Source organism: Chenopodium quinoa, unplaced genomic scaffold, assembly GCF_001683475.1.
Source record: "Chenopodium quinoa cultivar QQ74 unplaced genomic scaffold, ASM168347v1, whole genome shotgun sequence".
NCBI classification, from domain to species: Eukaryota; Viridiplantae; Streptophyta; class Magnoliopsida; order Caryophyllales; family Amaranthaceae; genus Chenopodium; species Chenopodium quinoa.
In genome coordinates, this window is record NW_018743977.1 from 802,097 (window position 1) to 814,379 (window position 12,283).

General features: G+C 31.9%; 1 protein-coding gene and 1 long non-coding RNA gene across 5 annotated transcripts; one reads left to right on the forward strand and one right to left on the reverse strand.

Moving 5' to 3' along the window:
- Positions 1–1,108: 1,108 nt before the first annotated feature.
- Positions 1,109–3,378, forward strand: LOC110689846 (NAC transcription factor 25-like). The gene is made up of 3 exons (XM_021866679.1): positions 1,109–1,286; positions 2,451–2,779; positions 2,914–3,378. The coding sequence occupies exons 1-3, from the start codon at positions 1,109–1,111 to the stop codon at positions 3,376–3,378; spliced, it is 972 nt and encodes a 323-aa protein (XP_021722371.1).
- A 2,216-nt stretch (positions 3,379–5,594) lies between these two features.
- On the reverse strand, positions 5,595–11,947 carry LOC110689673. Of its 4 annotated transcripts, XR_002504934.1 has the most exons (8): positions 11,765–11,946; positions 11,161–11,242; positions 10,836–10,937; positions 10,378–10,485; positions 9,253–9,388; positions 6,879–7,016; positions 5,942–6,190; positions 5,595–5,851 (listed from the first exon to the last, which is right to left on the reverse strand). It is a non-coding gene; the product is annotated as an uncharacterized LOC110689673 (long non-coding RNA). The 4 variants fall into 4 exon arrangements; XR_002504936.1 differs by having other exon boundaries at positions 5,942–6,176; positions 11,161–11,947; XR_002504935.1 differs by having other exon boundaries at positions 10,836–10,964; positions 11,161–11,946.
- Positions 11,948–12,283: the final 336 nt, after the last annotated feature.

A 12,283-nucleotide genomic window follows, 5' to 3' on the forward strand; every position in this document is an offset into this window, starting at 1 on the left:
TTTTTTTTCTTATTTTATATATATATATATATATATATATATATATATATATATATATATATATATATATATATATATATATATATATATATATATATTTTCTTTTGGCAATTAAAAAAACCCTACAATAGTTGATTTTCTCCCCTAACCGCAAAATTGACTTTGACATTGTAATACTTCGTACTTATTATGTTGTTCAAGGCTTCAAGCTTAGTTAGCCTAGATTGCTCTCTTGTTTATATTTAACTAGAGAAAGATAAATGTAGCCTCAAAATTATACAGAGTTACTAAACAAAGAGAAGGATACAACAAATTGGTGTTGATCCAAGAAACACAACCATTTAGCTGATCCTATTTGTACCATTAAAACTCAAGGCATCTTCATTGAAATCCCAGATTAATGCTAGTTTAAGATCTACATACCAACGGAAAGAGGCGGTTTTCAGTCCTGTTAGCTAAATAAAACACCAATGACTTTAAAGTATTGAGCTTTAGATTTTTAATCTGATCATGAAACACCAGGACAAAATCACAATATTGTCCATAGTCGCAAATAACAAATAAAAGGGGACGAAGGGAGTACATAGTAGCAAATAACAAAAGCAAGAGTTGAAGCAACTATTCGTTCGAAAAATCCAGTAATAACAATAGTTCATTACAAAAAGAGCATACCATACAAAATAATGCTGATGGTATCCCTAACCAACATACGACTTAACCCAACATTTCACATTCAGGGTACTCCATATGTTGCACAAACCACCTTGAAGAAAATCCCAGTCCAACGATCCACCGATGAATCAAAGGTCAAAATAGCTCCATCCTCCAAGGTATAAACACCAGCATTCAACCCAAAACTATATCTTATCATTATACTCGGTTAGTTGGTTAGTTAATGATATTTAACTATATCTTATCCTATTATCTATAGAATTATATCCGTATCAAATTTCATCAAAATTCTATCTTCATGTTGCATGCTTGGCCAAAGGTCAACCTCCTACTATAAAAGTGAATTGAAAACGCATTATAATGGTAATCTTGATTATCGCAGTTATTAGTTAATCAACAACGTAACTTTCTTTCCCTAAACCTCTAATACTAAGCTATGGAAGAAAAATCCGGAGAATCGTTCGATAACCTTCCACCCGGCTACAGATTTGAACCCTATACAAAAGAACTAATTAATCATTATCTCAAACCCAAGATCAATGGCTTTGATTTGCCTATGAATCCCATACATGAAGTTGACAATATCAATGTCTATGGTCCTGAACATCTCACTGGTACGTACAATTGCACCACTAATACTTTTTTTTTTCTACCTCTTGTATGCAAGCCAAAAATAACTAAAGTTACAAAAGCATGTGATTTATTTACTCTATTCTTTGTTGTTTGTGCGTAATTATTAATTTTCCAAATTAATTCTAATAACTAAAGTCACAAAAGCATGTAATTTATTTACTCTATTCTTTGTTGTTTGTGCATAATTATTAATTTTCCAAATTAATTCTTACTTTTTAAACCTTCACAAATTAAAATTACATATTCAACGCGTTTTATGTGTATACGTAACTGAATAACCCTTCACCTAGTATCCCTTAATCAAGTAACCATAGCCACACGGGGTAGACAGCCAAATAGAATTAGGGTTTATTTTATTTGTCTCAACTCCTTAATTTATTTTAAGACGTACCTAATTCAGCAAATTTTGAATTTAAATTTAAACGGAGCATGAGATTTTTAATTTTTTTTTTTTTTTTTTTTTTTTTTTTTAAAAGAAAGATAGAGCCATTATATTACTAAGCCAAATCCAAAGTAGCAAGTGTTACAATACTTTGGGCAAACGGAGGGAAACACACAACTTCCAAACCGTCCCCTACATCACTACGAGCTACTAAGTGAGCTACTGTATTACCACTCCGTTTCGTGTGAGAGAAAATACACGACTCAAAAAAAGCTCTATCGATCAAAATATCATCAAAAACAGCGTATATAGGTGACCTGCCTTTTTTCGGGCATGAGATGACCTTAATCACGTTCAATGAATCGGATTCCACACATATCTTCCTGAAACCAAACCTTCGAGCAATTCCCAGACCATATCGTATAGCTTGCGCCTCAGCACATTCTGGTGACGAATGGTGTATGTGTTTCGTTGCTGTCATGATTAGCTGACCCAGGTAGTCACGGACCACCACACCCATACTCGCATAATTCAGTATGAGATTTTTAATTGAATTTAAGTAATTTGCTTGGATTAGGGTTATAAAAAAATATTTTTTTAAAAAAAAAAAAAAAAAAAAACCTACTTGTCATAGGCATATATCTTTCTTTTTTAGATATTGTGAGAAGACACTACTGTATCATTTAGGATATGAAATTTTTTTAAGTTTAATTATTAATTTGTTTTTGTAATTTAAACCTTGCATCCAGATTCATACCACAAGGAAAAGGAAAAAGTATAAGTTGGTATTTTTTCACATCACGGAATAGAAAATACCAGAACGGCAGTCGTCCTGATAGAAAAGCCGGTGATGGATTTTGGAAGGCTACCGGAAAAGACCACCCAATCATAGATGATGATGGTACGTTGATCGAACACCAAAGGTCTTTAGTGTATTTCAAAGGAAAACCTAACAATAACAAAAAGGATAAGAAAGAGAATAATAATGAGAAGACGCAATGGCATATGCTGGAGTTACGAGTCGCTGATCAACCCAAATTAATGTCTAAGAGGAAACGAGATCATCCACAAGAAACCAATAATAGTATGAGGGTATGTACGCTTATAATTCTTCCCATCCTTATTATTATTATTATCGTTAATTTTTAGTATAACAATAATACCCCTTTGCTGCAACTAAAATTAACGGAAATAATTAATTTATTTTTTTTGTGGATGAGATGCAGTTGGATTATGTGCTATGTAGAATCTACTACCATGAAGGAGCCAAAAAAGAAATACAAGATGCACAAGTTGCAAAAGAAAATAAAGAAGTAGTAGAATCTAATGTGGAGGAAAACATCAATAGCCACGAGCAAGAAATTAACAATGAACAACTCTCCAACAGTAGCTCGAACACCTTCTCTGTCACCAACAACAGTTACCATTCTGTAGGTTATGATTACGAGTTGGTTAACCGCAGCAGCCTCATCTGCTACGATAATATTGATGGCTTGGTTGACAACAACAACCTCATCAGCTACGACAATAATGATGGCTTGGTTAACAGCAACAACCTCATCAGCTACAACGATGATGGCTTGAATAACTCCATCTATGGTGATCTTCAGGATCTCGTGCCGGATTTTGATAGTTTATATGACGAGATAATGACCGAAGTATTAATCGACCAAATAGATTTCACAAATTGATCCTTAGATTTTTTTAAAAAATTTTATTAGTCTTAGACACTCTTATTAGATTTTTGATGGTTATAAGTTTTTTTTTAGTCTTAGTTTATTTTCAATATTTTTAATTATTTTGTTTTTTGAACTTATTAACTAGTTAATAGAGCTCATGGCATATAACCTTTTAATAAAGTTCAATTTATGGAATATAGCCTTTTACATACAATCCGACTAATACTTAGTATTTTACTATTTTTCATCAACAGGTTTTCCCACCAAAAACAAATAGTCCCGTAGAGGGGAATTCCTAATGTAACTTAAGTCGTATTTAACTGACTTTATAAATTGAATAGTAAGGTTTTGTTTAAGTAAATGTCTATGCATATATATGAATAATATGATGAATATAAGCAGTATAAAGCTAGACCGAATTACTTACATGTTTATTTTAAAAAAGAAAAAAAAAACTTAAGAGTTTTTACGATATCAAATACTCCCGAGATAGATAATGTGGAGTACTTGTAAAATAGTAGTGGGTCTTAGTATCAGTTATATGCTCTGTTCTCTTCACTTTTAAAAAAAATTAATTAGTAAATATCTTTAATTATCAATAAGTAAAAAATTAAAATAATTGAATATTAACAAATTATTTATTATGACAATTCAAATAAATATCCACAAGACTATATTTATTTTGACATATAAATCAAAAATATTAAACAAAGACATAGTATTTTCAGTCTAGGAGAATTAATTTTGAGTTTGGATTGTTTAGTTTTAAAAAAGTGAGAAGAACAAAACGTAATACGGGAGTATTTGATCTCTGAGATTAATATTTCAGTTTATCTCCACTTACAAGAGTCACAACTTTATGCATTTGATTTCTGCACCATTTTATTATTTCACTTTTATTATTTACTAGTCATTGGAACGTGCGCGATGCACACGCCCCCTCGACGGTATGATGATTTAGTTGGGTAATTAATCTGGTGCTTTTAACTATGATGCTGGTTTTGTGCTTAAATTGTGTTTTTACATTGTATATATTATTGGGAGCTCTATGGAAAAATGAAGTGCATGCATGTCGTTTAAATATGTGGTATATGAAATGGGTGTTTTTATAGTATTTGTAGGGAACTTATAGTAGAATTAGGTTAGTTTTAGTTTAAGTGTTGAATTCATACCTTATTTTTAGCTTACATTTGAATTACCAGCTGTAATATAATTGGTGTTGCTGCTGTCAAAATATATATATATATATATATATATATATATATATATATATATATATATATATATATATATATATATATATATATATATATATATAATTGGTGTCACATAAATGTTTAAGGTGTAATTGCTGAAATGGCAAGTTATGTTGGGAAAACTAATTTGCTATTTTATGATAAAGGAGTTTTTGAATTGAATTCTTCAACTGTAACTGTTAGTAAAAATAGGATATAAATTTTCTAGTCAACATGGATGGAGAAATATTATCATGTTTTAATTTTATTTAGATTTAACTGAAAATTAGGTGGAATATGTTTGAATAAAGTAACGGCACTTTGAAAATGTATTTTATGCTAATTTTATAGGGTAATTTGTTTATCTATAAATGTAGGTGTTTTTGAGTCCTTAACTAACTCAGATATTCTCTTTGGAAAGTAAGTCTAAGTGGTTGCCTAAGGTTAGGTTTATTAATTGAGTATGAATAAGCATTAATCTTTAAACTAATCATTTTTTTGGTTTAAAAAAACAACCCACTTTTAAAATCACAAAAATAGTTTGATAACATACTTTTTCATTAAAATTCATGTTCTTCAATCCCAAAAGATACTCATAATAGCGAAAGTATGCTCACTAACGAAAGAAAATTATAGCTTAAATCTCACATTTGTGAATGCACAAAGCTATAAGATACAACATTTATCCATTACTAAAAGATTTGAACAAAAAATAAATTACAAATAGGAAATAAACCCAAGATTTATAATGAGCTTAAAAGCAAAACCATTTGGCCAAAACATCAGCATTTCAAAGTTATGGATACAAATTCATAGATCATACCTTTCAAAATATAAACCCCAAATTTCTTTTTTACTCCGTAATACCTCGTCATTCTGGTGCAAAAGGATCGGTTTCCTTTATTAATAACTTAATTTATTTATTTATGAAATTATTACTTTTATTATATTTTATTTTGAATAAATTACGCATGTGGTACAATCATACAAGTATGATGTAAAAATTAAAATTACATTTATTGAGTAGTAATTTAGAAGTTACATCAAACTAACCCACAAAGCCAACAACCAGTTATTTTTATTAAAGTGTTGGAATAGAACCAGCAAAGCCAAACATGTAGCATCTTTTGTATTTCTTAAATGAGGGACATTCTCAAGACCATTAGGCCGGAAAAACTTGGTATGGTGATTCTTCTGAGCCACAATCACCACAATCTTTGGGTTCACTTCTCATCCAGGTTTTTACAAGCCTGCCAAGAGTTTGGAATATGTTTGGTTACGAAAGTTGAAAATTATCAAAGGATGATAGTCATGGGCAAACCTTAGGCAAAAACACGTACCTAAATACGATAATATGTTCAGGCTTTCTTTTCCCATAACTGACATAGAAATCAAGCAGAGCCTATAATGACCCATTTTAGAACTGCTTAGGCTTAAGACAACATTTACACAAGTAACATCTTCCGCAAACGTATCTCATGATACCTTCATCTTAGACACAAAATTGTCAAATCATTTTGACCTTAGGAGACTGACTCCTTAGATGCCCTGTATTGTGAAATCAACGACCATTCCCTGTAGTTAACAACCTAAAGAGCATAAGAACAAACAACATCAACTAATGTTGATAGCAAATTTTCCTTGTCAATTTTTCGAAAAATGACGAGGAAGGAGTGTAGAAATTTACAGCAGCAATTGATGGCACATCAGAATGCCTCGGTGATTAAATGATTATATTAAAATAATGAAAATTATAAATTAAAAAATAATAATAATTGAATTAAATAAAAACAATTTGATTGAAGCCAGTATAAAACACATTCTTACAAATTTTTAAGCTTTATAGCACAGATAAGTGACCTACAAGGCCTCAATCAGAGAAGAAACATTCAACATGTGATCATATGAATAGGAATTTACATAACAGGTTCAGATGCTAAGAGAGAAGATTAGTGCTCTTGCTGACATTTCTTGTTTTTGAGATTAAGCTTTTCACATTCCTAAATCCTGATGCAGTCTATACTTTATTCCCTTTCCGAGGCAAGTTCTAAATAAATAAAGAGCTATAGGGAACCATCACAATTGAAACAACTACAGTAGCACAACATATACCATCTCATCAAACAATAGCATAAGCATGCAAAGAGATAAGGTGATAGCAGGTTACAATGAAATTGAATTTGCTGATACATGCTTTCCCAATGCAAGGCAACAATGGTTATTATTTCATTGTTTGATTCAGCAAGAAAAAAATCTTGTTAATCAAGCAACCGTTACCTCAAATGTCATGTTGCAAGAAGAAGGAGCCCAATCCTCGGCAATATTCCTTTCAAGTGATTTCTGATTAGTTGTAGGTGGAACCTGGATGTCAATACTTGCTTCAGCTTCAGAAGGTTGTAAATTCATGACAAATTCCTGAGAGACAATATCAAAATGAACTGAATTGAATTGACAAAACCCTTAAATTCTAAACGATTTGAACCTCACATAGTATGCGAAAGTTCAATCCAATTCAGGTTCACTTTCCAAATTTTGCTTAATCCAGCAGTATGCGAAAGATTTGGAATTGAAATACTGGAACCTCACATAGTAAAGAATTTTGTACTCAAACAACTTAGAGTTAGCTAGCATGGCCATGTCACTTACGAGTAAACTTCCTTTGACAGGTCAACGCACAACTCAGGCAACACAGATGGTTTGCATGTCAAGTGATTTTGAAGCATAATTTTACAATAATCTTAAGATCCAAGGAACACACTTTTTTAGTTTGGTATTACTCAGCAACAAATTTCTATCTATTACAAGGATATAGGAGTCTTATCCTCTATTCTCATCAGCTGAGACAATGATTAAAATCAGGTTATAGATTACTTTAGTACTTATGATTCAAACTGAAATTTGGTGATTAAGATCATATAGCACTGTCATTCTCTAATTTATCCAGTTTCCCTTAACCTAAGATGAAATTTCTCCATGTAGCTATGCTGCAAGCTCAAGCTCAAACTACCATCCTACTTCTGCTGATCTGCAATAAGCCTAAAGCCAACAGCTTATCCATACCAGAAACCACAACTGAAACTACAAATTATGAACACCGCCATGCCAGTGCCCCTTCATGACTATAACCTATGGCAGAGTTTAAAACAACAATGTTATCTTAAGTAAATTGTTCAAATAAATTAAAAAGTAGTAGTGAGCCAATGATGAAACCTATAAGAAGTATATATGATATTGAGAACGCAAAGGACCTGCTTGAACAAATCATATAGTGAAGTGGCCTAAATTAGCAACCATTGCTTCAGCTCTTGTAATCGCATAGCTCAATTATTGTTGAACAATTGGACATCGAACCAAATGATTAGTCCTTGTCTAATTCATACTCATAGGACTAATGCTCAATTGCTCAAGAAAGACAATGGGATTCCCTAATTTCACTGCTTCTTCTTATTAAACTATCTAATCCTATCAGTTTCTTCATTTTCAACAAGCAATTTCTAAGGTTTAGCCTAATCATACCTAAACATACCAATCCTGTCATTATAGCTGCACACATTATACTAATACAAAATAATATAAACTAAGTTAACTAACTACCATCATTCACTAAGAAACATCAACTCGACTAATAGACAAAACAGAGTCAGTAATTACAGATATGTTTAGAGCTAAACTCTTAGTTAAAAAGCTTTGACATCATAAACAGGCAGCATTTTGTCTAAAGGTGAGGTAAAACAAACAAATTTTACCAGCAAATCCGCTTGCTAAATCTTTCAGAACTTTAGTATATATATGAGCAATATTTCAATACTTTGCCAAAGAAGACCCCTAAATTGGATATACTAAAATAAAAATTTATGATAATGTGAAATTGAACCCTAGATTGTGGAATAGATATTTGAATTAGCAACCACATTTGACTCAATTATTAGAATTATCAGATTAGGTTCAAAAAATCATATTAAGTTCTTGCTTTAAAAAATCAACATAAATAGCACATGGAAAGTTCAAGCAACAAATCTGCTTGTTAAATATCTCACAACTTCATAAAATATGACAAATATTTCAATAAAAATGTCATTCAGCAACTATGTATCAAAATAATGATTTTGAGCCAAAAAACCAGATAAAAGCAGGATGGAGATGTCTTATATTTTGGATATGGTTTCATGATTGTCGAATCCTCGTCTCCAATTTTTAGGAGTCCCCTCTGGTACAAATTTGTGTCATTGACATGTCAGATCATACTTAGATATGTACCCAAACATTGCTGTTGCCTGTAGGTTGTATTGTATCTAAGTAGAATAGGCATGCAGAACATGATATTAGATATTGGGGTTTAGAGTCTCAAATTTCATAAAAAGGTTAAGGCAACAATTAATAGAACAGTGAAGAGCCCCAAAGGTCAATAGTGATGCATTTCTACTGATAGGCATAGGACAAATAGGCAAAAACATCAAATATGTAACATGCATAATATGCGTTACCACGTATGTGGACTGGACGAAAGCAAAGGCGAGCTCATATTAGACATCACTACTAACTTAATAACAACATAATACTTAGATAATGTGAACAAAGAACGAGCCACCGTCTTAAAATCCAAAGAGCAGGCAAAAGTTACAGAAAATGGAGATAAAAGTGGTAAGCTTACCTTCAAACCAACATCGGGTGAGTAGATTGTAGCAGTTCTGAATGCTCATGATCTTTGGAATTCCTCCAACTTTTGCTGCATGGACAAACTCCATAATGCCCTAAGAACTTTCATTTGAGAAACCAATGTATCTTGCCTACATGTGTACATTACAGTGTGTTAATGCAGCAAAACAACAACAATAAAGGCAGGAAGTAGCAACAAAAAAATAATAAAAATAACTTACATGACAAAAATGCATGCCAACAAGGAAATTTCACAACACATTTTTTGTACACAAGTAAAACTACAACAAAAATTGAGACATTAAAATGGGCGATCCTAGAAGTTATAAAAAGAGGGAAAAGGAAACAAGCGAGCAAAAAATAAGACAGGAGAAGAAACAGCTGAGAAGATGGGTGAGTTGTGAACATATTGCTATGTGCTTCAATTGATATGGTTTTTAAGATAGGCATTAGAACATGGGCCTTGTCGTGGTTTCTCCCCATACTAAAAACAATTACATTTTTCTTGAAATGACGGGAGTATTATTCCCTTAAATATAATTTTCTACTTAAATTCTGCCTTCCTCATAACAATAAACAAATAAAAGGAAAACCTTCTTTATCAAAATTAGTTTACAAAAATTGAAAAGTAAAATCCCCTCATGAGATGTATTACTACTTTTAATAATTAAACCTTAAGAAATGGTGGCTTGCGTAGTTGGATAACTTGTGACCATTAGCCAGTTCCGCAAACATGATCCTCAGTTTTTTACAAGCTCAAAATCTTGTCACTCCAATAAACAGTCATTGAACACTCAGCCTAATTAAAGGAGGATATACAATGTAGCCAACATGAAATTTCCTCAAAGCTGAATTTTGTAGTCGTTATGTGTTTGAAACTAACCGAAGAATCCATGTAGTTGATTAAATTAAGTTGGTTGTTAATTGATTTATAAGAGAGAAGCATAATACATGCATTGTACTTGACAGCATACATATGTGCATTTCATTTATAACAATTCCTGTAATATACCCTATGTCTTTTTAAAAATTCTAGGCCCGATTATGGAAAGACCTCAATAAAATGAAAATGTGTGCAAGATGCAATGACCCTCACATGCTTCCTATAAGCTGTCTATACCTTTCCTTCATCAATAACTTCTTGCAAGGCCTCAAGTTGCTCCTCAAATGGCATACCTTCCCTCCATTTATTGTCATCGTTAAAAAAATTCAAGGTATGGCACTGAAGCTGCACAATAGAAACAAACATATAGGGAAATGGTTTAGTCATAAAATCTAAAAGATTGGGATTTTTAGATGATCAATAAAAGTAGAGCTAAGATGATTTCAAAACATTCTGTTATCTGGCATACTTAAACATTCTATAATCAGAATACGGGAAAAGTAATAAGGTACGAAGGGAAATGTTTCCTTATAAACCTCAACAAAAGAAAAAGAAGAATAAAGTTTTAAGAATTAAAACAACCTCAATTCTAAAATCCAACTAAACCCGTTCAAAATTAAAGCAAAACCTATGAAAACGAAGCTCAATAACTACAAATTTCACCAAAAATGGAGAGAAAAAGACGACAAAAAGACCTGTGAGATCGCCAGTGGTAAGATAAAGAGAAGGGTTGATGACCGGAAGGATAAGGGCCCACCATTTTCTTGAAATCAAGAGCTCTGTTTGGGTGATGAACACTGAAATGAAGATCAGACAGTTGAATCCTAATTTAGGTTTCAGCAAGCATACAAAAACCCAATAAAACTAAGTTAAACTCAGAAGCAATAAAATTCCAACTTTGGAAAAAAAAAAAACAGAATTAAACCAAAATTAAATCCATCAAATAAAAGGAAAAATCTAATCGAAGAGATGAATATTGAACCAATTGGAACAAGAGAGAGAAAGGAGAAAGATCTATACCTGGAGATCGGAGAAAACGCCACCGGAGAATCAACAAATTACCTCTCAAGTTGCTTCAATGAAGAGGAAGGTTCAAAAGTTGCTTCAATGGAGGGTTGGAGAAAGCGTAGAAGTGAAAAACGCAAACAAATATCAACTTCCGTGGCCATTTTTACCAGTAGATTCAACAAAAGAACACAATTTAAACAAAATTCTAAACTGAATTTAACAATAATAGCGCAAAATAAAACCCTACTTTAAGCAATACCTAAAATTCTTGAACAACAAACGTCTTCATCAACTTGTAAAATAGCCACTCAAAACTCTCACCAATAAATTTATAAATTTGGGCGATTTTTGGCGAAAATTGAAGTATTTTAACGCCCAAATTTCTTCAATTGTCGTTTCTCAATCCACCTCTCATTCACTCAATCAATTAAATTAAAATTCCATCAATTCCACAAGATACAAACAAATATCAACAACAACAACACACAAATCACAAAATAGATCAGAAATTCCACAAGATATTGCACAGGAAAATTTTCCAGAATTTTTTTTTAAAAAAACACAAAGATCGAACTCGAATTAGGGTTTAATTTGCGATGTTATTGTTAAATAATACCTCAATCAGTTTCTTCACCTCACTCTCGAATCCACCAAACCTCGCTCCGTCTTCCTCCTTCCGCCTATTTGAAACACAAAGATTGTTAAACCGAATGTCTTTTCCTTGAATAAGTGCAAGTTGAGGACCCTTGAGGTTTATGGCACCTTTGTAAGCTGTAATATGATTATATAAAGTAACTAGGCTGATTTACCATACACATAATCTCATATAGTAGTATTGAACTACCAAATAACATTGTTTGAGTATCAAATAAAAGCGACGATATAAATTTAATAAATTTTTATCTACACATAAATGAGTACGTGTGAATAATGTTAAGACATATAAGTAATTGTTTGATATATATAGTAAAGATAGAGGGTGGGAGATAGCTCAAGCTTTCCGCTCATGTGGCTCTCTAAACATCAATTTAAATATGGATCAACATCATTTAGGAGAATTGAATATACTTCTATGTTTGTATATATCATTAGAATCACAACACACACCCTAGAATAAGGGTGTTTGTATCCTAGT